Source organism: Coenobita brevimanus, chromosome 63 (assembly GCF_032717465.1).
Source record: "Coenobita brevimanus isolate Jiangsu-jjx chromosome 63, ASM3271746v2, whole genome shotgun sequence".
Lineage (NCBI taxonomy): Eukaryota > Metazoa > Arthropoda > Malacostraca > Decapoda > Coenobitidae > Coenobita > Coenobita brevimanus.
In genome coordinates, this window is record NC_137016.1 from 24,946,448 (window position 1) to 24,968,300 (window position 21,853).

The 21,853-nt window shown below is 42.4% G+C and overlaps 1 protein-coding gene across 1 annotated transcript in view; it reads left to right on the top strand.

Moving 5' to 3' along the window:
• The window catches only part of arr (low-density lipoprotein receptor-related protein 6), an 801,354-nt gene that overhangs the window by 106,278 nt on the left and 673,223 nt on the right, over positions 1-21,853 (top strand). The window contains exon 4 of the mRNA XM_080275999.1: positions 12,501-12,691. Within this exon, the coding sequence (XP_080132125.1) occupies positions 12,501-12,691 (191 nt within the window). The remainder of the gene's footprint in view (positions 1-12,500; positions 12,692-21,853) is intronic.

Genomic DNA, 21,853 nt, shown 5'->3' on the forward strand with positions numbered 1-21,853 from the left:
TCGAGTACCGTATTTCGCGGCATATAAGACGCACTTTTTTGTCTCAAAGTTACCTTAAAATATCCCCATGCGTCCTGCACGTTGGACTAAGGCAGGTTAGTTAGGCTTCACTGAGAAGAAACTCTTATAAAGATGATCATCTCAATGCTTAGCAACCACAGGTGTTTTCTACAGTATGCAGACTTGATTTTATTTTTAAAAATAATATACACTAGTGTGTATATGCAGCAGATTTATGAAACACTCGAGATCAAAAACACACAAAACTTTCGTGGGTTTGTTTACAGCTCAACTGGCTAATATCGTGAAGATATTTAGCGGTTTAGCAATTTAACAGTTTAGCATCCACACTATTCCAGCAAGCTAACGTACATGATCACTGGTGAACTGTCTGCTAACCTTCTGAAAGGCAATCATGACCACTTTGCTTGCCATCCATTCACTAACGAGCAAAGCAATCATGCTGGAGAGATGCTGGCTAGTGAAACTGCCAAGTCATCAAAACAGACTTTCGTCACGTATGGAAATATAGTAACCCTAATTAGGTCAGTTACTTTTGTGACATTTTGTGAGTGTATATATGCAGCAGATATTAAAACACGCAAGTTCAAAAACACAAAGCATTCACGGTTTGTTTTCAGCTCAACTGGCCAATACCGTCAAGGGGTTTAGCGGTTTAGCAACTTAGCAGTTTAGTGTCTAGCGTACACCCTACTCTAGCAAGCTAACGTGCTCACTGGTGAACTGTCTGCTAACCTTCTGAAAGGCAATCATGACCACTTTGCTTGCCATCCATTCACTAACGAGCAAAGCAATCATGCTGGAGAGATGCTGGCTAGTGAAACTGCCAAGTCATCAAAACAGACTTTCGTCACGTATGGAAATTCAGTAACCCTAATTAGGTCAGTTACTTTTGTGATATTTTGTGAGTGTATATATGCAGCAGATATTAAAACATGCAAGTTCAAGAACACAAAGCATTCACGGGATTGTTTTCAGCTCAACTGGCCAATACCGTCAAGGGGTTTAGCGGTTTAGCAACTTAGCAGTTTAGTGTCTAGCGTACACCCTACTCTAGCAAGCTAACGAAGTTACAGCTTCACTTTTTCAGCCAAGTGAAGTACTTTAGCAATGTCTATGGAACTCAGGGCACACCCAATTACAGTATTTTGTTATGAAAATAGGATAAAATTCACTGAGTAGCATAACTGATGCAATAACTGAAATAGCAGTGCCTGACGGGCATTCATATCAGCGTCCGCCATTTCTGCTGTATTCTTAGCAGACGAAGCGATCAGAATATTTGACAACGTTCACTCTCTGCATCTCTGCTGCCTAAGCAAAGCTCTCATGATCGGCAATGGGGATCATTTAGGCCGTAACGTCCAAATTTGTTAGGTTAGGTTAGGTTAGGTTGTAAAATCGTTTGCCATTTTGGACGTTACGGCCGAAACGACCGTTTCAGAATCCTAAGTTGTAGGTGAGAGTTTGGTGTGGGTGTAGTTAAGGAAGTAGAAGTGGGAAGAGTCAGGCTAGGGAACTGATAATCCGCTTATTATAATCCCTTCAGCTCAGCAATGTATTTTATAGGGTAGTTTATTCATGCTCGCCATATGATTTTATTCAGTTCAGGAAACATGTACTGAGGAGGTTAATGTGGGCTGTATCAAATGCCCCAAGTCTGAATATCGCCTGTGCTCAGTTAAAACGATTGCCAAGTTAAAATCGTACGAAGTGTGGTATAAGCAATTCAGTGGATGGTACTGAGGACCATTTACTGTATGAAAGTGACAGTGAAACAGTGATGATGACCGTGGTGATGACTTCCAGTGATGCTTCAGGACTCGGGGGAAGTAGTGATGAATTCTCAGGATTTGAAGATGAATGAAATTTTCACCATGTCAGTAATATGAAGTGAATATAGGTTTTAGGTGATCATGACAGATGCAACCATGGAAAATTTAGGATCAATGGTGCTGTACACCTTTAGTCTTGCACTGACGATGTTTGGATGAATAAATTGTTTGAGATGTTTCATGTCCTTAAGTGATGATATTTATATTGAACAACCAAATACATTTTGATGTTTTTGGCATATAATAAAGCCACTGGGTACTCCAAAACGGACTGATGTAAATGTTTCAGAGGTGAGCGAATGTTGCATGTGGTGTGTACATGTGTGCGTGTGTGTGTGTGTACCATAGCGACTAGGAGGCAGCAGTGTTAAGACCAAAAATGGATGTTTTCACAGTACTCGAATGTTTTGAGATGGATGTCTGTTTTTAGCAAATTCTGGTAAGAGAAATATGCATTTTTAATTGTTGATGCTGCAAGGAAAACAGCTGACAGTAAGGGAGTGATACTGGGAGAAGAGGGTTGAGCCAGTTGTCTAGCGCTTGGGATGCAGCAGTGTTGCTAAGAGATAGTTTCACCATTCTCGACATGTTTTGAGATGAATGTCTGTTTTTAGTAAATTGTGATCAGTGAAGAACGTATTTTTAACTGTTGATGCTGCAAGGGAAACATCGCTGACAGTGAGGAAGTGATACTGAGAGGAAGGGGTAGAGACTAGCGACTGGGAGGCAGCAGTGTTACTAAGGTGTAACAATGGATGTTTTCACCATAGTATGTTTTGAAATGAATGTTTATAGTAAATTATGATCAGTGAAGCATACATTTTTAATTGTTGATGCTGCAAGGCAAACATAGCTGACAGTGAAGGAGTGATACTGAGAGAAGAGAGTAAAAACAGCTGTCTATCCTGTTCCCAAGCAGCCTTGCTATATTGAACTTTGGTTGTAAAACATTGTAATTTGTGTATTTACAAGTGCTACCTTTTTATATTATTTGTGGAGGTAATTACAGGTTAGTTAGAGTGCATGATTAATGATGGTAGTCGTCTGATATTGTGCTTGAGTCAAGGCAATGTGAGGAAATTCCGTAACAGATGTGGAATATGACGGGGTTCTTTTAGGATAAATGAACTGATGTGAACATTCATTGTATTTTATGTTTTCGTCAGTGAATGAAAGAATAGAGTTTATTGACTTCATTTGTGGTTTTAAATTCATAAAATATTAAAAACAGTGTTTAGATCAGTTTACTGATACATTTTTGTCAACAAAGTTGAGATGGCCTCGTGGTTTGATGTCACGTTTTAAGATGGGGTTTTGTTTTCTCTTTTCCTGTATCATTCTTTGTACATAAAAGAAGAAACTAAAGGATGATGAGCAGTACTGAATAGATTCTGAAAGGTGAGTGTTGTATCTAAGTGATAGTGGCTCATATCAGTCACGTTTTGTCAAGAAGGGGCTTTGTTTTTTCCTGTACCATTCTTTGTATATAAAAAAAGAAACCAAAGGCTGATGATCAGTAATGAATAGATTCTGAAAGGTGAGTGTGTATCTGTGTGGTAATGGCTCTTATCAAGAAACCTTACTGCAGTCTTGGTTGGGGCAAACTTTTTTTTCACAGAACTGCCCTGCCAGAATAAGGGTGCGTCTTTCACAATGCTGCGTCTTACATGCCGCGAAATACGGTAATTGGCCGACAAAGTGAGGTTACTCTTCCGATCGCTACCAACTTTTACACACACTGTTTCTTCCTCGCACACCGGCCTGAAGACTATGCTACTAACTTTTTTTTCCCCCTATCTGTACAGACTGTTACATCTTCCATGGATGTTTTTCTATTGTTATAACCTACTACACATAAACATAACTCTTCTGTAGTTACTGCTGCAGAGATTTACTTTCTTTCATATGTGTAATCTGTAGGAGAAAATGGTTATTTGTCTGAAAGTGTGAGAGGTAATGGTAATAGATTATTACATATATCAACAAAATTTGCAGAACTCACTTCCTCCAGGGGTGTTGATCCAGTTAGACCAGGAATTTGAAGATGAGGAGTTATGTAGTGTGTGTGTGTGTGTCAGCTTCTCCCTGAGAGTATGAGGCAACGCTATTTTTAGCACACACCACACTCGTTCACGGAAACTCGCAGCTTGTTTGACGTATATTTCATACAATTCCATACGCATTTACACTATCAGAATCACAATAATACCAGCCCTAAAACACCGGTAATTCTCCCCTTCCAACTTCAGGTTTGCCCCTTCACAACACTCTGTTTCATGCCACACGTAACGCTTGCTGGCTCCATAATTTCACCAAGCCATCCACAGTATGTTTCACACAATATATATTTATGCCTTGGCTTCATTTATATACGTATTTCCACTCACGCCATACGGCCTACGGGGGGGCGGAGTGGCGAAACCCCGCTACACTGACCATGCGTCTGGCTCCAAGGCCCAACGATTGCTAACGGCCAGAATTGCTTTTCAATACATATATGTATGTTCCATCGACAATATCACGTCACTATATGTTCACATACAATGTATTATCTCACTGAGTCAATAGGGCCTTTGCCTTGGGCAAGAGGGGGAGAATTATGGACGATTTAAAGGGAACCACGAGCTGTCAAACACCACCGCCTGACTGCTCAACAAACACTGAGGTTGGAGGGAGCGGGCTGAGGCAGATAAGGCAAAGCAGCGTTGCCAATGACTTACCTCAAGAAAGCCTTGGTTACCCTATGACGCACCCAAAAATCACGCAAATCGGCCTATAAGTTTTTTTCTGACGAATATTTTTGTGCCTAAACCACGCGATTCGCGTGACTGTGCCTGGGAGGGTTAAGTCTTTGGATAGCTACATATCGATAACAGTGGCACTGACGTGCCTCTTGCTGTTTAATTTCTACACGCAAACAACCCTGAAGCATAATAATTCTATATTCACACCACACGCACTTGTAAAGTGTTCAGGTAGATACCAATGATTGAAATAACCTTTTGATTTGACTGCCCCCTTGGGGGTAGGGGGTTTTTTCAAGAATACCCCCCCAGTATCCCTGCTTGTCGTAAAAGGCGACTAAAAAGGTTGGCGGAGGGTTAGTGCCCCTCCCCGGAAAACAACTAACTAAAAAAAACAAATAATAAGCCTTGGACAAGGACTGACCAAACGATGACGACCAAGGACCGGACAACTAACTAAAAAAAACAAACAATAAGCCTCGGACAAGGACTGACCAAACGATGACGACCAAGGACCGGACAAAGGACATGGTTATCAGAACGTGGAATGTAAGGGAAACGAATGATGAGGTGAAAGAGAGAGAGAGAGATTGTCCAGGTGCTTGAGGGTGCGAAAGTGGATGTACAGTATGTGGAATAACTGAAACAAAATGGAGAGGAGAAAGTATGAGAGAATGGGAGTATGGATGGGGAATATGTGCAGGAGTAGGTGAGAACGAGAGGGCAAAGGAAGGAGTATGTATAGTTGTGAGTAAAAGATGGAAGAAGAGCACAAGACAGTATGGATCAGTTGGGTCAAGCATTGTGTGGGTAAAGTTGAAAGTTGGAATACAAATGTGGGCGATTGTGTGTGTGTATGCACCAACGCAAGATCGTGCTAGAAGAGTGAGAGAAGAGTTCTGGACAAATGTAGAAGTGTGCATGGAAAAGTTTGGAAGGAATGAGAGAGTGTTTTTGATCGGTGATATGAATGGTAAAGTTGTGAATGTGTAGGTGGATGGAATAGTTGGTGAGTGGGGTGTGCCTGCCGAGATAGATGAGAATGGGAGTGCGTTAGTGGACATTTGTGCTGGGAGGGCCAATACCCTCTTCAGGCATAAAATGATCCACAGGTATACATGGCGAGTGATGAGAAGGGTGGGTGGTGAACTGAAAGAAAGGAAGGCAATGATTGAATATGTGTGTGTCGATGAAAGGATGCGAAGATGTGTAATGGATGCAAGATCTTATAGAGGTTGGGGGAGTGGACTTTCTGACCACTACTTGGTGGTGGCCAGAATTAGGATTCAAGTAAGATGGAGGAATAGAAGAAGGAAAAGACGAGAGGAAGGAGTAGTTGCAAGGAGAGTGGAAAGGTTACAAGAGGATGAGAAAAAGGCAGAATATAAGAGAGAAGGAACGATAGGGCAAATATGAATAGGAGCAGATGGGAGACGTGGAAGGTGTGTGTAGGATATTTACAAAAGAAATATGTGGAGCATGTGATGTGGTGTGTGGGAGGAAGAGAAGACTGAGGGGGGTGCAAGGAACAGCGTGGTGGACTGAAGAGGTGAGACAGGCTGTGGCACAAAAGAAGAAAGCATACAATGAATGGATGAGAAATAGGGGTGTGGAACAAGTTGAGAGGCGGAAGAGAGAGTTATATGTAGAAAGAAAGAGAGAGGTGAAAAGATTAATAAGAGAGAGTAAGAAGAGAGTGGATGAGGAATTTGGAAGGAATTTGAGTATAAAGTGGAGGGACTGTAAGAAAATATTCTGGAAAGAGGTGAAAAGAGTAAGACAGGGTGGAAGTGAAGTTAGCAGGGGAGTGAAAGATAAAAATGGTAGATTACTAGTGGAGAAGGGAGAAAAAGTGAGCAGATGGAGAGAACACTTTAAGGAATTGTTGAACAAAGAGGATGGAAGTAATGCGAGTATAAGTGGCTGGGGAATGGCTGGGAGAATGAGGGAGATGAGAAGACAGGAAGAAATGAGCAGGATAGAAGTTGTGGAAGCAATGAAGAAAGTTAAATTGGGGAAAGCCCCAGGAATTGATGAAGTGTGTGGTGAAATGCTGAAGCATGGGGGAGAGATAGTAGTAGAATGGATGTGGAAGATGTGCAGATTGGCCTGGGAGGAAGGTAGAGTCCCGGAGGATTGGAAGTCAGGTATAATTATTCCCTTGTACAAAGGAAAAGGGGAAAAAGAAGTGTTTGGTAATCATAGGGGCATTTGTCTTCTTAGTATAATAGGAAAAGTGTATGGTAGGATACTTATTGACAGAGTTAGAGAAAGAACAGAGAAATTACTTGTAGAAGAACAGGGAGGCTTTAGGAAGGAAAGAGGTTGTGTAGATCAGATATTCATTCTTAGATCTTTAGTGGAAAAGTTTGTAGAGGAGGGAAAGAAGTTGTATGCGGCTTTCATGGATTTGGAGAAACCATATGACAGGGTGGATAGACAAGGATTGTGGAAAGTGTTAAGAATATATGGAATAGATGGGAAGTTATTGAATGCTGTGAAGAGTATGTACGATGGTGCGAAGGCTGCAGTGCGTGTGGATGGTGAACTAAGTGAATTTTTCTCTTTGAAAGTTGGGTTGAAACAGGGATGTGTCATGTCTCCATGGTTGTTCAATCTGTACATGGATGGGGTAATAAAAGAGGTACAAGGTAGGGTAGTGGATGTTGGAGTGGCCCTGGTGAGAGAGGATAGTGTTTGGAAATTCCCTGTACTGTTGTTTGCAGATGATACTGTGTTGTTGAGTGAAGACGAAGGGGAGCTGCAAGGCTTGGTGGATGAGTTTGGGAGAGTGTGTAAGAAACGGAATCTGAAGGCGAATGTAGGGAAGAGTATAGTGATGGTCTTTGAGAGAGGTGAAGTCAGTGAATGTACAGCGAGGTTGGATGGTGAGGAATTGGAAAATGTGAGTACGTTTAAGTACTTGGGTAGTGTGATGAGTAAGGATGGAGGTTTGGAGGGTGAAGTGCTTGAAAGGGTACAGCAGGGAAGAGAGGTTGCTGGTTCTTTGAAAGCAGTGATAAGAAACAGGGAAGTGAGCATGGAAATGAAAAAGTTACTACATGATACCAACTGTAACGTATGGAAGTGAAGCTTGGACGTTGTTGGAAGGACACAAGTCAAGAGTGAGAGCAATGGAAATGAGTTATTTAAGAGGAGCCTGTGGAGTCACATGGAGAGACAGGCTGATGAATGAGCATATAAAGGAGCGTTGTGGTGTGGATGTGGATGTGATAGGAAGCATTGTGAGGAACACACTGAGGTGGTTTGGCCATGTGGAGAGGATGGAGGGTGAAAGACTGACGAAGAGAGTGTATGTGCGTGAGGTGGAGGGGGGAAGAAGGAGGGGGAGGCCTAGGATGAGATGGAGGGATGGGGTGGAGAGGTATATGAGAGAGGGGGGTGTGAGTTGGGAGCAGGGCAGTGAAATGGCGGGGGACAGGGCGACTTGGAGGCGATTTGTTTGTGGCCACCCCAAACGGGATTGAGGCGTCTGGCAATAGATAGATAGATAGATTTGACTGTAAGTAATCCCTCCAATATCTGACATAATAGAGCCATAGGCAGGTCCAGATAGTGGTCCTGTCCGGATATTGGGCCCCAGCCTAGGGACTTGTACTTATGGACCCTAACTCAGAGAAACATCTATACAACCCCCTCTGGACATGCATAGCACCTATTTAAGACCCAAATCACACCAATAAGGCACATAAAAGACCGAAATAAATGCAAAAGAACCATAAAATGATGTTTTAGAGGTGAGTTTATATAATATTAAACATTCTGGGTACTTACAAGTCCCTGGCTCTTGGACTGGTTTGAACCGCCAGTTTGCAGTCCACAGTTAATCCTCTGCACTCTAAATTATAATTTCTTAACACTGCAGAACACTGTAAATTCCTGTGTGTTCTAGTGGCGAGGTATTGCAGTTTATTCACCTGTGGCTTGCACTACTATAAGCATCTGCTCTCGATCGGAGTTAGACTGTGACTGTTGATGATGGCGGGGTAACAGAGTTGCCAGATCGCAATGGCCACATTACCAATGTCCTCAACTTCCATTACCAAATTTAACTTTTCATTACCAAATTCGTAAAGCTAGCATTTATTCTTCACTAATTATATATACAAGTGGAAATACATGTAATCCCTCTCCTTATAATTAACACCATGTTGATTATTTTCATGCTATGTAGGGTAGCAGATTAATCAGAGAGAGCAAACAATCCACCATCTCCATCCTGTGTATCCTCATACATGTGAAAAATCCATATGGTAATGCATTATTCTGATTCATTACCAAACAAATTTTTCATTAACAAATTGGCCCACACTTGGTAATGAAAAATACCAAATGGCAACCCTGACAGGGGAGGGGGGAGGAAGGAAGGGGTGAAGAGACCATGGTGTAACAGCTGTTCGGCGCCAGGCGGCAATTTCAAATAACAGGTGGGAAAAAAGTCAGATTTTTTTCGATTTTTTTGCGGTTTTTGGCCCATTTTGGAAATATTGGATCCCGGGACGATTATGTCCGGTTAGAGGGGATGTTCGGATATTGGGTGTTCGGATATTAGAGGGATTACCGTTAAAAATAAACAAGTGTGGCGATATTGCATTTATAGGTAAACTGTACTAAAAGAATGAGAGATTTCATGAGAAGAGGCATGTTCACAAAAACAGAAAATGGTTAGGAATGGTTAATTGTGAGAATTTCATATTCACAGACAAAATACATTGATAACATTGCAGGCTCACAAAGTTAGTTACAAGAAATATGAGAGAAAAGGGTCATCTGGGTCACAATTGAGAGTAGCAGAATTGCTGTAAACATTGGTAATCCATTCCTTCCAGTCCTTTTAGGGGTTATTTTTTGGGTGTTAACCAAAAAAATTGAGTGTAAATTTGTGGGCCCTGAACCATTCCCATTTATTACCTTTTTTGGTTATTGAACGGTTTCATCAGTTCATTAGTTTGGTGGACCAGCTAATCACAATCATGAGGTGCGAGTTTTTTAATAGACTGAAGTTTACTGTACACTTGACACCACCACTGACACTTGAATCTTTCTTAGAAGCTATAGGTAGGGTTAAATGTAAGTTATATGAGATAAAACATGAGACAAAATACAAGGATCACCACCATTACATGTATTGTAACTATTCCAAGTGAGCACCTGGTACTCTCAACACTTCCAGTGACTGTCTAGTACACTAGTTTGGCAAGTGTGGGAATTTCAAATGCCCTGTAGTGATTTCATCTGAATTAAAAGAGGTGCCGGACCATCTGATGCCAGGAAATTGGTATCCTACCTAAATATACAGACAAGTGCTATTATATTAATAAATTATGGGAAATTGTTCTGGTTTGTTGTGATGGACATCATCTTGACAACGATTAGTCACAGCGACTCTCATGGCAGTCTGCTTAAAGCATTTCCCACATACCAGCTGTTCTTCAGGCAGGTAGGAAAGGTCATACAGGGCTGTCAACCACCCCCTTTCCCTTAATGCTCTCTTAGCATACCAGATAGAAATTTGAGGGCTTGCCTGTGCTTTCCATTGAGCATAAAGAATGGACTAATGTAAGGACTCACAACTTGTGTTTAAGCATACTGTACGGCCATAGATACTGTGATATTAATTACTTTGCATATTGGCAAAGGGCAGTGGATATTGGAGTGGCCCTAGTGAGAGAGGGCAGCATTTGGAAACTCCCTGTACAGTTGTTGGCAGATGATACAGTTAAGTGAACATGAAGGGGAGCTGCAAGGCTTGGTGGATGAGTTTGAGAGAGTGTGTAAGAAACAGAATCTAAAGGTGAATGTTGGGGAATAGTAAAGTGATGGTCTTTGAGAGAAGCGAAGTCAGAGAATGTACAGTGAGGTTGGAGAAGGTGGAAATGGAAAATGTGAGTACGTTTGAGTACTTGGGTAGTATGATGAGTAAGGATGGAAGTTTAGAGGATGAAATGCTTGGAAGGGTACAATAAGGAAGAAAGGTTGCTGGTTCCTTGAAGTAGTGATAAGAAACATGGAAGTGAGCATGGAGGTGAAAAAGTTACTACATGACAGTATTGTGATACCATCTCTAACATATGGTAGTGAAGCTTGGACGTTGTTGGAGGGACACAGGTCAAGAGTGAGAGCAGTGGAAATGAGTAGTAGTAGTAGTAGTAGTTGTTCCCTAGGCAGTCTGGCCTAACAGCCCCGAGTCCCTTAGGAAGGCCATGGCCAAGACCGGGCTTTCCCACAGAGCTCTCAAAGAGTGTATGTTGTGTTGTTGGTGTAGGTGATTGTGTGCAATGCAGTCTTCCATAACGTGCTTAATAGTATGGGATGCTGTGCTGCATCCTGGACAGGCATCAGCTACGGAGTCATCCAGCCTCTTCTGGTAGCTTAAGAGGGCTGGATGGTGCCCACATCTCAGCCTGGCCAGGTAGACCCTGTCCTCACAAGGAAGATAGGATTCAGAAGGGTGGATGTCAGGAGGCCATGCATGCAGCTGTGTTGTTTTTAAGTGATTGAATGGAGCGGCGAGTGATCTGAGTGTGGATATGTTTGTGGAAGCTGATCTGAGGTGGGCGGGGGGGTAGAGATGACAGTATTTGTGTATGGTATTGTGTGCTGGATGTTGTTTTGATATTCCTTGGTGTGGGTGGATGTGCTGCCATGTACTGTAGTGGATGTTGTGGGTTTGTGGAAGCTGCAGCAAGAAACTGGGTGCCTCTCATGTCTAGGTGGTCTTTGACTTTGAGGACTTTGGTTTCTTGATGTAGGTGGTCTGTGGGTGTAGTAGCTTTGCAGCCAGTGATTATTTTTAGGGCCTTGTTCTGTATAGTCTGTAGAGTGTTGTAGTTTGTTTTGGCGAGGTTAGAAGCCCAGGCAAGGCTTGCATAGTTCATCACTGAACGTATGTATTGTTTGTATATTGTGGTGGTGGTTTCTTTGTTGTGTCCCAATGTTGTATGGGTAAGTGACCTCAAAGCATTGAGTCTTGGTGTTATTTTATTTTTAATGTTTGAGATGTGTTGTTTAAATGACATTGATGTATTGTATGTTACACCAAGGACTTTGTGTGTGTGTGTGTGTGTGTGTGTGTGTGTGTGTGTGGTAGGGGGGTGTTGCTTATGGTGAGGTGTGGGATGTGACTGTGTTCTGCTGTCCAGTTTGTGAGAAGAGTCACCGTAGATTTGGCTGGGGCTATTTTGGGCCGGTTTGTGGTGAACCATTTGTGTAGTGTGTTGAGGTAAGGTTGAATGATGTGTGCAGTTGTGTTTGTGTTTTGGTGCGTACAGGTAAGTGTTATATCATCTGCATAGGGAACTATGTGTATCTGTACATGGAGAGACAGACAGACAAATGAGGATCCAAAGGAGCGTTGTGGTGTGGGTGTGGATGTGATAGGAAACATTAGGAGAAACACATTGAGGTGTGAAGAGGATGGAGAGTGAGAGACTGACGATGAGAGTGTATATGAGTGAGGTGGAGGGGGAGAGAGGGAGGGGGAGGGCAAGGGTGAGATGGAGGGATAGAGTGGAGAGGTATATGAGAGAAGGGGGTGTGAGTTGGGAGCTGGGCAGTGAAATGGCTGTGGACAGGGCGACGTGGAGACGATTTGTTTGTGGCCACCTTGTATGGGATTGAGGCATCTGGCAAGAGATAGATAGATAGATGGAAGGCAAAGCATTGGAGTCTCTCATGAGATACAAAGGACATTTTCCTACTTATTTATATTGCAAACTTGATTTTGCCCATATCAGCACTCCGCTTAGTCAGTTCTACACAACTCATTTAATGACCAGCCTTATTTTTACTCAGAAGGGAATTAGGTTGGATTATAAACTTTTTGGAAATATTTAAAGAAATGATATGATCATGTTCTTACTCCAGCTTTATTTTTCAGGTGATGGTAATATCACGAGGAATAGTATCACCAGATGGACTTGCAGTGGACTGGCTGGGTGAGAAGGTGTACTGGACTGATTCTGACACCAATAGGATAGAAGTGGCCAGCCTCTACTCTACTCACCGCCGTGTTCTCTTCTGGCACCACCTTGACCAGCCCAGGGCCATTGCACTCGTACCAGCTGAGGGGTTAGTTGTCACCATAGACTTTTGTGTAAGAAAGCAAGGAATGGATGTTGATGAGTTTTAGTAACTGTCAGGGGATCAAGATATTGTTGGATGAATTCTGTATGGAGGAGCACAAAGTAAGAGTTTACTAGTTTATCATCTAAAAAATGCCTTGAAATATTCCCCTTGCATCCTTGAAGGCAGAGATGGTAAGCTGAGGTAGAGGTTACCGTGGTTTGATTCTAAATAGACTGCTGTGCAGATAGTTATGTTATTTCTTGGCAGTCTCAGGTATTTTCTCATTAAAAAAAAGTTATATAGTGAATGGTGTTGATTTGTTGCGAAGTATAACTTGCTTTTCAGTATGTACTGAGCAGATTCTAGAAACACCTCAACTACACATAACATTTGTTTGTTTACATCTGATGGTGCCGCAGTTCCTGCTTATACTACTCCAAAAACAGCTCCCAGCCTGCCAAACTTTACAGTAGTCTTATATGATCTGACAGTGTATCTATCTATTGCCAGACGCCTCAATCCCGTTCGGGGTGGCCACAAACAAATCGCCTTCACGTCACCCTGTCCCCCGCCATTTCACTGCCCTGCCCCCAACACACCCCCCCCCCTCTCTCATATACCTCTCCACCCCATCCCTTCATCTCATCCTCGGCCTCCCCCTCCCTCTCCCTCCCCTCCGCCTCACTCACATACACTCTCTTCGTCAGTCTTTCACCCTCCATCCTCTCCACATGGCCAGTCCACCTCAGTGTATTCCTCCTAATGCTTCCAGTCACATCCACATCCACACGACAAAGCTCCTTTATGTCCTCATTTGTCAGCCTCTCTCTCCATGTGACTCCACAGGCTCCTCTTAAATAACTCATTTCCACTGCTCTCACTCTTGACTTGTGCCCTTCCAACAATGTCCAAGCTTCATTTCCATACGTTAAGAGTTGGTATCACAATAATGTCATGTAGTAACTTTTTCACTTGCATGCTCACTTCCCTGTTTCTTATCACTGCTTTCAAGGAACCAGCAACCTTTCTTCCCTGCTGTACCCTTTCAAGCACTTCACCCTCCAAACCTCCATCCTTATTCATCACACTACCCAAGTACTTAAATGTACTCACATTTTCCAATTCCTCACCATCCAACCTCACTGTACATTCACTGGCGTCACCTCTCTCAAAGACCATCACTCTACTCTTCCCTACATTCACCTTTAGATTCCATTTCTTACACACTCTCCCAGACTCATCCACCAAGCCTTGCAGCTCCCCTTCGTCTTATTCAACAACACAGTATCATCTGCAAACAACAGTACAGGGAGTTTCCAAACACTGCCCTCTCTCATCAGGGCCACTGCAACATCCACTATCCTACCTTGTACCTCTTTTATTACCCCATCCATGAACAGATTGAACAACCATGGAGACATGACACATCCCTGTTTCAACCCAACCTTCAAAGAGAAAAATTCACTCAGTTCACCATCTACACGCACTGCAGCCTTAGCACCATCATACATACTCTTCACAGCATTCAACAACTTCCCATCTACTCCATATATTCTTAATTCTTTCCAAATCCTTTTCTATCCACCCTGTCATATGCTTTCTCCAAATCCATGAAAGCTGCATACAACTTCTTTCCCTTCTCTAGAAACTTTTCCACTAAAGATCTAATAATGAATATCTGATCTACACAACCTCTTTCCTTCCTAAAGCCTGCCTGTTCTTCTCCAAGTAATTCCTCTGTTATTTCCCTTTGTCAATAAGTATCCTACCATACACTTTTCCTATTATACTGAGAAGACAAATGCCCCTGTGATTACCACACACTTCTTTTTCCCCTTTTCTTTTGTACAAGGGAATAACTATACCTGACTTCCAATTCTCCAGAACTGTACCTTCCTCCCTGGTCAATCTGCACATCTTCCACATCCATTCTACTACTATCTCTCCCTCATGCTTCAGCATTTCACCACACACTCCATCAATTCTGGGGCTTTCCCCAGTTTGACTTTCTTCATTGCTTCCACAACTTCTATCCTACTGATTTCTTCCTGTCTTCTCACCTCCTTCCTTCTCTCAGCCATTCCCCAGCCACATACTCGCATCATATCTGATCTACACAACCTCTTTCCTTCCTAAAGCCTCCCTGTTCTTCTCCAAGTAATTCCTCTGTTATTTCCCTAACTCTGTCAATAAGTATCCTACCATACACTTTTCCTATTATACTAAGAAGACAAATGCCCTTATGATTACCACACACTTCTTTTTCCCCTTTCCCTTTGTACAAGGGAATAACAATACCTGACTTCCAATCCTCCGGGACTCTACCTTCCTCCCAGGCCAATCTGCACATCTTCCATATCCATTCTACTACTATCTCTCCCCCATGCTTCAGCATTTCACCACACACTCCATCAATTCCTGGGGCTTTCCCCGATTTAACTTTCTTCATTGCTTCCACAACTTATATCCTATTGATTTCTTCCTGTCTTCTCACCTCCCTCCTTCTCTCAGCCATTCCCCAGCCACTTATACTCGCATCACTTCCATCCTCTATGTTCAACAATTCCTTAAGGTGTTCTCTCCATCTGCTCACTTTTTCTCCCTTCTCCACTAGTAATCTACCATTTTTATCTTTCACTCCCCTGCTAACTTCACTTCCGCCCTGTCTTACTCTTTTCACCTCTTTCCAGAACATTTTCTTAGTCCCTCCACTTTACACTCAAATTCCTTCCAAATTCCTCATCCACTCTCTTCTTACTCTCTCTTACTAGTCTTTTCACCTCTCTCTTTCTTTCTACATATAACTCTGTCTTCCACCTCTCAACTTCTTCTATGCTTCTATTTCTCATCCATTCATTGTATGCTTTCTTCTTTTGTGCCACAGCCTGTCTCACCTCTTCATTCAAAAAATAAATAATAAAAAACTAAATTATCAGGTATTTACTGTAGTGTACTTACCCTATTTTCTGCTGTTACTGTACAGATTCCCTTGATATCATGCAAGCAGAGTCAGACAGATAAAAACAAAATATGCTTTTTATTTACCTTGCACAAGATTAATATTATTACAGAGAGCGCACGCATAACATGGGAATATTCCACTGTATGGGAATTCCGCGTTATGGGGCCATATGTTAACATATTATAGGGTTTCATTGTACCTAAGCCAGCCCCAGGTTCAAATTTTGGGACAATTTTCAATTTTCTTTTTTTCCCCCCCAGGACATTTACCTACCTGATAAACACTTTGTTACATACGAACCCTGGAAGATTTCTCATCTTCAATGGAAGAGGTTGTGGGCTTCCTGGTGGGAAGTGGACTGGGGTTCCAAGGCAGGGTAGGACTCCTGCTAGTCACAATGATCACACAGCACTTGTGCAGCCAGAGTGCAGGGAGAATGTAGGCTCAACTGGGGCAGGAATGCTCCGTGGACCAATAAGACACCCCATGCAAACCCGTGATAGCAGTACACCTGGGCCCCAATTAATGTGCCTTTATGGTGGATGCTTGATTGTGCTATTTAATATTGCACTAATTGATACACAGTTTATTTGGAAAAATTTATTTGTCGATGAATGACTCCAACTAAACTTTTAAACACTGATAATTACCTTAGTACTAAATAATAGTATACGCACATACACGTGTACACATACCCTTGATGAGCTGGTCTGAATTGATTTGCTGCCCCCTCCCCTCTCTCTCTCCCTCTCTCTCTCTCTCTTGTAAATAATACACAATAGTCAGTAGGATAGAAGTTGTGGATTCAATGAAGAAAGTTAAATTGGGGAAAGCCCCAGGAATTGATGGAGTGTGTGGTGAAATGCTGAAGCATGGGGGAGAGATAGTAGTTGAATGGATGTGAAAGATGTGCAGATTGGCCCAGGAGGAAGGTAGAGTCCCGGAGGATTGGAAGTCAGGTATACTTATTCCCTTGTACAAAGGAAAAGGGGAAAAAGAAGTGTGTGGTAATCATAGGGGCATTTGTCTTCTTAGTATAATAGGAAAAGTGTATGGTAGGATACTTATTGACAGAGTTAGAGAAAGAACGGAGAAATTACTTGGAGAAGAACAGGGAGGCTTTAGGAAGGGTAGAGGTTGTGTAGATCAGATATTCATTCTTAGATCTTTAGTGGAAAAGTTTTTAGAGAAGGGAAAGAAGATGTATGTGGCTTTCATGGATTTGGAGAAAGCGTATGACAGGGTGGATAGACAAGGATTGTGGAAAGTATTAGGAATATATGGAATAGATGGGAAGTTGTTGAATGCTGTGAAGAGTATGTATGATGGTGCTAAGGCTGCAGTGCATGTGGATGGTGAACTGAGTGAATTTTTCTCTGAAGGTTGGGGTGAAACAGGGATGTGTCATGTCTCCATGGTTGTTCAATCTGTACATGGATGGGGTAATAAAAGAGGTACAAGGTAGGGTAGTGGATGTTGGAGTGGCCCTGTTGAGAGAGGATAGTGTTTGGAAACTCCCTGTACTGTTGTTTGCAGATGATACTGTGTTGTTGAGTGAAGATGAAGGAGAGCTGCAAGGTTTGGTGGATGAGTTTGGGAGAGTGTGTAAGAATCAGAATCTAAAGGTGAATGTAGGGAAGATTAAAGTGATGGTCTTTGAGAGAGGTGAAGTCAGTGAATGTACAGCGAGGTTGGATGGTGAGGAATTGGAAAACATGAGTACGTTTAAGTACTTGGGTAGTGTGATGAGTAAGGATGGAGGTTTGGAGGGTGAAGTGCTTGAAAGGGTACAGCAGGGAAGAGAGGTTGCTGGTTCCTTGGAAGCAGTGATAAGAAAGGGATGTGAGCATGGAAATGAAAAAGTTACTACATGACAGTATTGTGATACCAACTCTAACGTATGGAAGTGAAGCTTGGATGTTGTTGGAAAGACACAAGTCAAGAGTGAGAGCAGTGGAAATGAGTTATTTAAGAGGAGTCTGTGGAGTCACATGGAGAAACAAGCTGACGAATGAGGATATAAAGGAGCATTGTGGTGTGGATGTGGATCTGACAGGAATTGTTATGAGGAACACACTGAGGTGGTTAGGCCGTGTGTAGAGGATGGAGGGTGAGAGACTGACGAAGAGAGTGTATGTGAGTTAAGTGGAGGGGGGAAGAGGGAGGGGGAGGCCGATGATGAGATGGAGGGATGGGGTGGAGAGGTATATGAGAGAGGGGGGTGTGAGTTGGGAGCAGGGGAGTGAAATGGCGGGGGACAGGGCGACGTGGAGGCGATTTGTTTGTGGCCACCCCAAACGGGATTGAGGTGTCTGGCAATAGATAGATAGATAGAATAGTAATACGCACCCAGATCGCACTGAAATCATACTAGAGTGGCTGAGAGTGTTATTTTACATTATTCTGTGAATTATTGTGATAAAATACAAGCAATTTAGTGATAGTTTTGTGGTAATCAATGGAGTCATATGCTAGGCATGTTAGCTAGCAAACTTTTTTGTGTTTGCAAACTGTGCAGCTATGCTATGAAATGACTATTAAATGACATTATATGAGTAAGTTCTATAAATGTCTTTTATAAAATTTTATAAAGTTTTTAATGATTTTCCTCACAGTGTTACTGTTTCGCTAAATTCTAGCGTAAACTGTGGAATGTTGCAATGAAATCATACGAGACTGGCTAGAAATGTTTTATAATTATTACAGTTATCCCTTCACTATCCGATGTAATACAGCCAAAGGCATGTCTGGAAAGTGGTTCCGTCCGGTTAGTGGGCCTCTGCCTCCTGGACTGGTACTTACGGACCCAAACCCACCCTAACTTTGAGAGCCACCTAACTAACTCCCTACCGGACATGCATAGCACCTATTTAAGACTCTATTCTCAACAGTAATGGACATAAAGCATGAAATAAATGAAAAGGAACCAGAGAATGAGGAATTAGAAGTGAGTATGGAAAATATTTAGCAGTGTACAGGGTACTTACAGCATGTCTGTGGTTGCCTCCTCTACGACTCTGGCAGTAGTGAAAATGTTCTTGAAGCATGTACAGTAATCCAGTGTTGTGCTATACATAATTCTTTGCACTGTGAGTTATAATTGCTTAACATTGCACATTCTGTTCTTAATTGCGCCACGCCAGTTTGCACTCCACACTTAATCCTTTGCACTCTAAATTCTAATTTCTTAACACTGCACAACATGGTAAATTCCCATGTGGTCTAGTCGTGAGGTATTGCAGTTTATTCACTGTTTTTTCACAAAAACGAGCATGTGCGGCATCCATTGCAATGAACATCTCTCGACGATGGTTAGGCGGCAACTGGGGAGGGGGGAGGAAGGGAGGGGTGAAGGGGGCGTGCATAAACAACAGCTGCTCGGTGCTGTGCACCAATTTCAAGTTTCGAGTGGGAAAAAAATTCGGATTTTTTGGGGGGAGTCTGGAGGTCCAGGCCCACAATGTCTGGTAAGCGGGGAGTCCAGATAGTGGGCATCCAGATAGTACAGGGATTACTGTATTATTATTATAGTGTAACCATGGAATTCATTTGCCTCTCTACTCGTATAACTCGGTTTTCTTACAGCTTTTTCGCCCAAAAATTGCTCCAGTTTTTGTACAGTGACCCGTTATTTGCACTAAGAGATGCGGCATCGTAGGTGCCACATGGTCGCCAGTCTGGCTTTGTCTTCCGCCAGCTATGCATCAATCATACAGGCTCGATTAAACTTTGTGATGAATTACGTATTTTCTATAGAGAATTGTACATAATCATGGACCCTAAGAATATTAGTGAGTCAGCTGGAGCTAAAAGAAAAGCAGTGAGAACAACAATTGAGCTGAAAAAAGAACTCACTGGAAAGTTTGAAAGTGGAACCCTTGTCTCTGATCTTGCCATTCATTATAGTATGGCGAAATCTACCATTTCATCCATACTAAAGAACGGATTAATGTAAATTACATTGCATCTTATAGAAGAAAATGATTTGGTTTTCAAACAATTTGCAACTCGTACAGCCTCCGGGAATGAATTGTGTACGAATTCCGGGGTTCTACTGTATTATTATTATTATTATTATTATTATCGTCAGACGTGAAAGGATTGAACTTGCTGGTGAATCTCTTGAGTGTGTGGAAGAGTTTTGTTATTTGGGAGACATGTTGTGTGCTGGAGGTGGGGCTGGAGCTAGCTCTGTGGCTAGGGTGAGAAGTGGTTGGAAGAAGTTCAGGGAGCTCTTGCCTCTCCTGACATTGAGAGGGCTCTCCCTATGTGCTAAGGGGTCTTTGTATGCAGCATGTGTTAGGAGTGTAATGCTGTATGGCTTTGAGACCTGGGCAGTGAAGGAGGAAGACATTCGCCGGCTCCGACGTACAGAAATGACAATTTTTAGGTGGATGTGCAGTGCGTCCCTGCATCCAAGGCCTGGAGGGGCTGGGTTTACAATGGAAGAGTTGAGAGGTAGGATGGGATTGGAGTGTATTGGTGTTGTGATGAGGAGAGGTAGATTGAGGTGGTTTGGACATGTGAAGAGGATGGGGGATGATAATTGGGTGAGGAAGGTGAGAAGTGTTAATATTGGGGGTGGGGTTATGAGGGGTAGACCGAGAAAGACATGGGACGAGGTCATTAAGTGTGACCTTAGGGTTAAGGGACTGAACAGGGAGGCTGCAATGGATCGTTCAGCATGGAGAGCCGCCATTAGGTGACCAAGGCCGACACATGCAAGCATGTTGGAGCCTTTAAAAACGAAACGATTATTATTATTATATTATTATTATTATTATTATTGTTGTTGTTGTTGTTGTTGTTGTGATGAGGTAACGTGGCAGTAGCCCTATTTTGTATGAAAAAAATTTTGTGGTTTAGTGGAAATTTCCGCCTCGTTGGGCTGTTTTTCACGTCAGATGGTCAAAACACACCTTGTATTCTGTCAAATCGTTAGCCGGGCTTGGAGTGCCTACAGACATGCAGTTTGTTGCAAACAGTAGTAGAAAGATTGAAGTTTGCCTGACAAAAATTTTAGCTCTTGATACAAAGGATAAGATGGTTAAAACACAAGTTAGAAACACCATTTTTTTTTCCAATTTCTTGGCACTGAGCACATTCAGTAGGTTGTCTTCTTGGCCGCTGCAGCCAAAGGGTAAAGGCTACACAACAGCCAAGATTCAGTTGATCTGCATCATGGGGAGCTCTTCTGGTCTTTCTGGTGTTGCTGGCTTTGGTGTATCCTCCTCTTGTCTCACCTCCTGTAGTGCATCCTCAGTAGATGCTGCAGTAATCACATCTTCTGTTTAGGTGGCTTCACCAGCATTGTTAGTTTCAGATGTTGTGGATTTTAAGAGACTACTCACCCACTTTTGAATTGTGCTATTTGATTACGTGCTAATTGGAATCATCATGAATTCTAGTTCATGGTCTAGCCCGCCAGGTGTCCGTGGTGTAGCTTCCAGACAGAAAATTGAAAATGTGGACAATCTGAAATATCTATTCATGTGTATATATATATATATATATATATATATATATATATATATTTCTGATGAACTTATTTTTCTCAGTTATTTTCTGCATAACATGTAATATACTGTGTATGCTGTATTGTACAATAACTGCAAATGCATCTTTGTCCTTGTGTTCGTTGTTGAGTGCTTTTGTCTTGGGATATATTCAGTACATACTTCACTCATACTCATTTTTATTTCAGTCCAGCAACAGCATTCAGTGAACTCGTCCAAGTACTGTATTTCATTACAGTATGTTCCATTACTTGGCAGCATCTCCCAATCTTAGTAACACTGTATGTACTATCTGACACTTATGCCAAAATGTTTCCCGGCTTGAACAATAGTAAAGCCAGCCCAGCTGATCAACCCCAGGTGTTGTCTGCACGAAGTGACATGCTGGAAGTTTCCATTCTGTTCAGTGCACATGCACTGAGTGCCCTTTTAGCTGCTGTGCTTAAAATATCCGCGTGTTATCACAAGTATTGGCATTTATCAACAACATTTTATGAAATACGTACTTATATCAGGAATATGGTTGGATGTCATACACACTACACTTCCTATTCAAAAATCAACAAAAAAGGCGTCTATTAATCAAGCCTCGGAGTCCCCGGGGGGGGGGGGACCATAAATGCCCCCGCCATCTGCCCCTCTCCCGGTGACGACTCGAGGTGCCTGGAACCACTGTCTGTCTCTCTT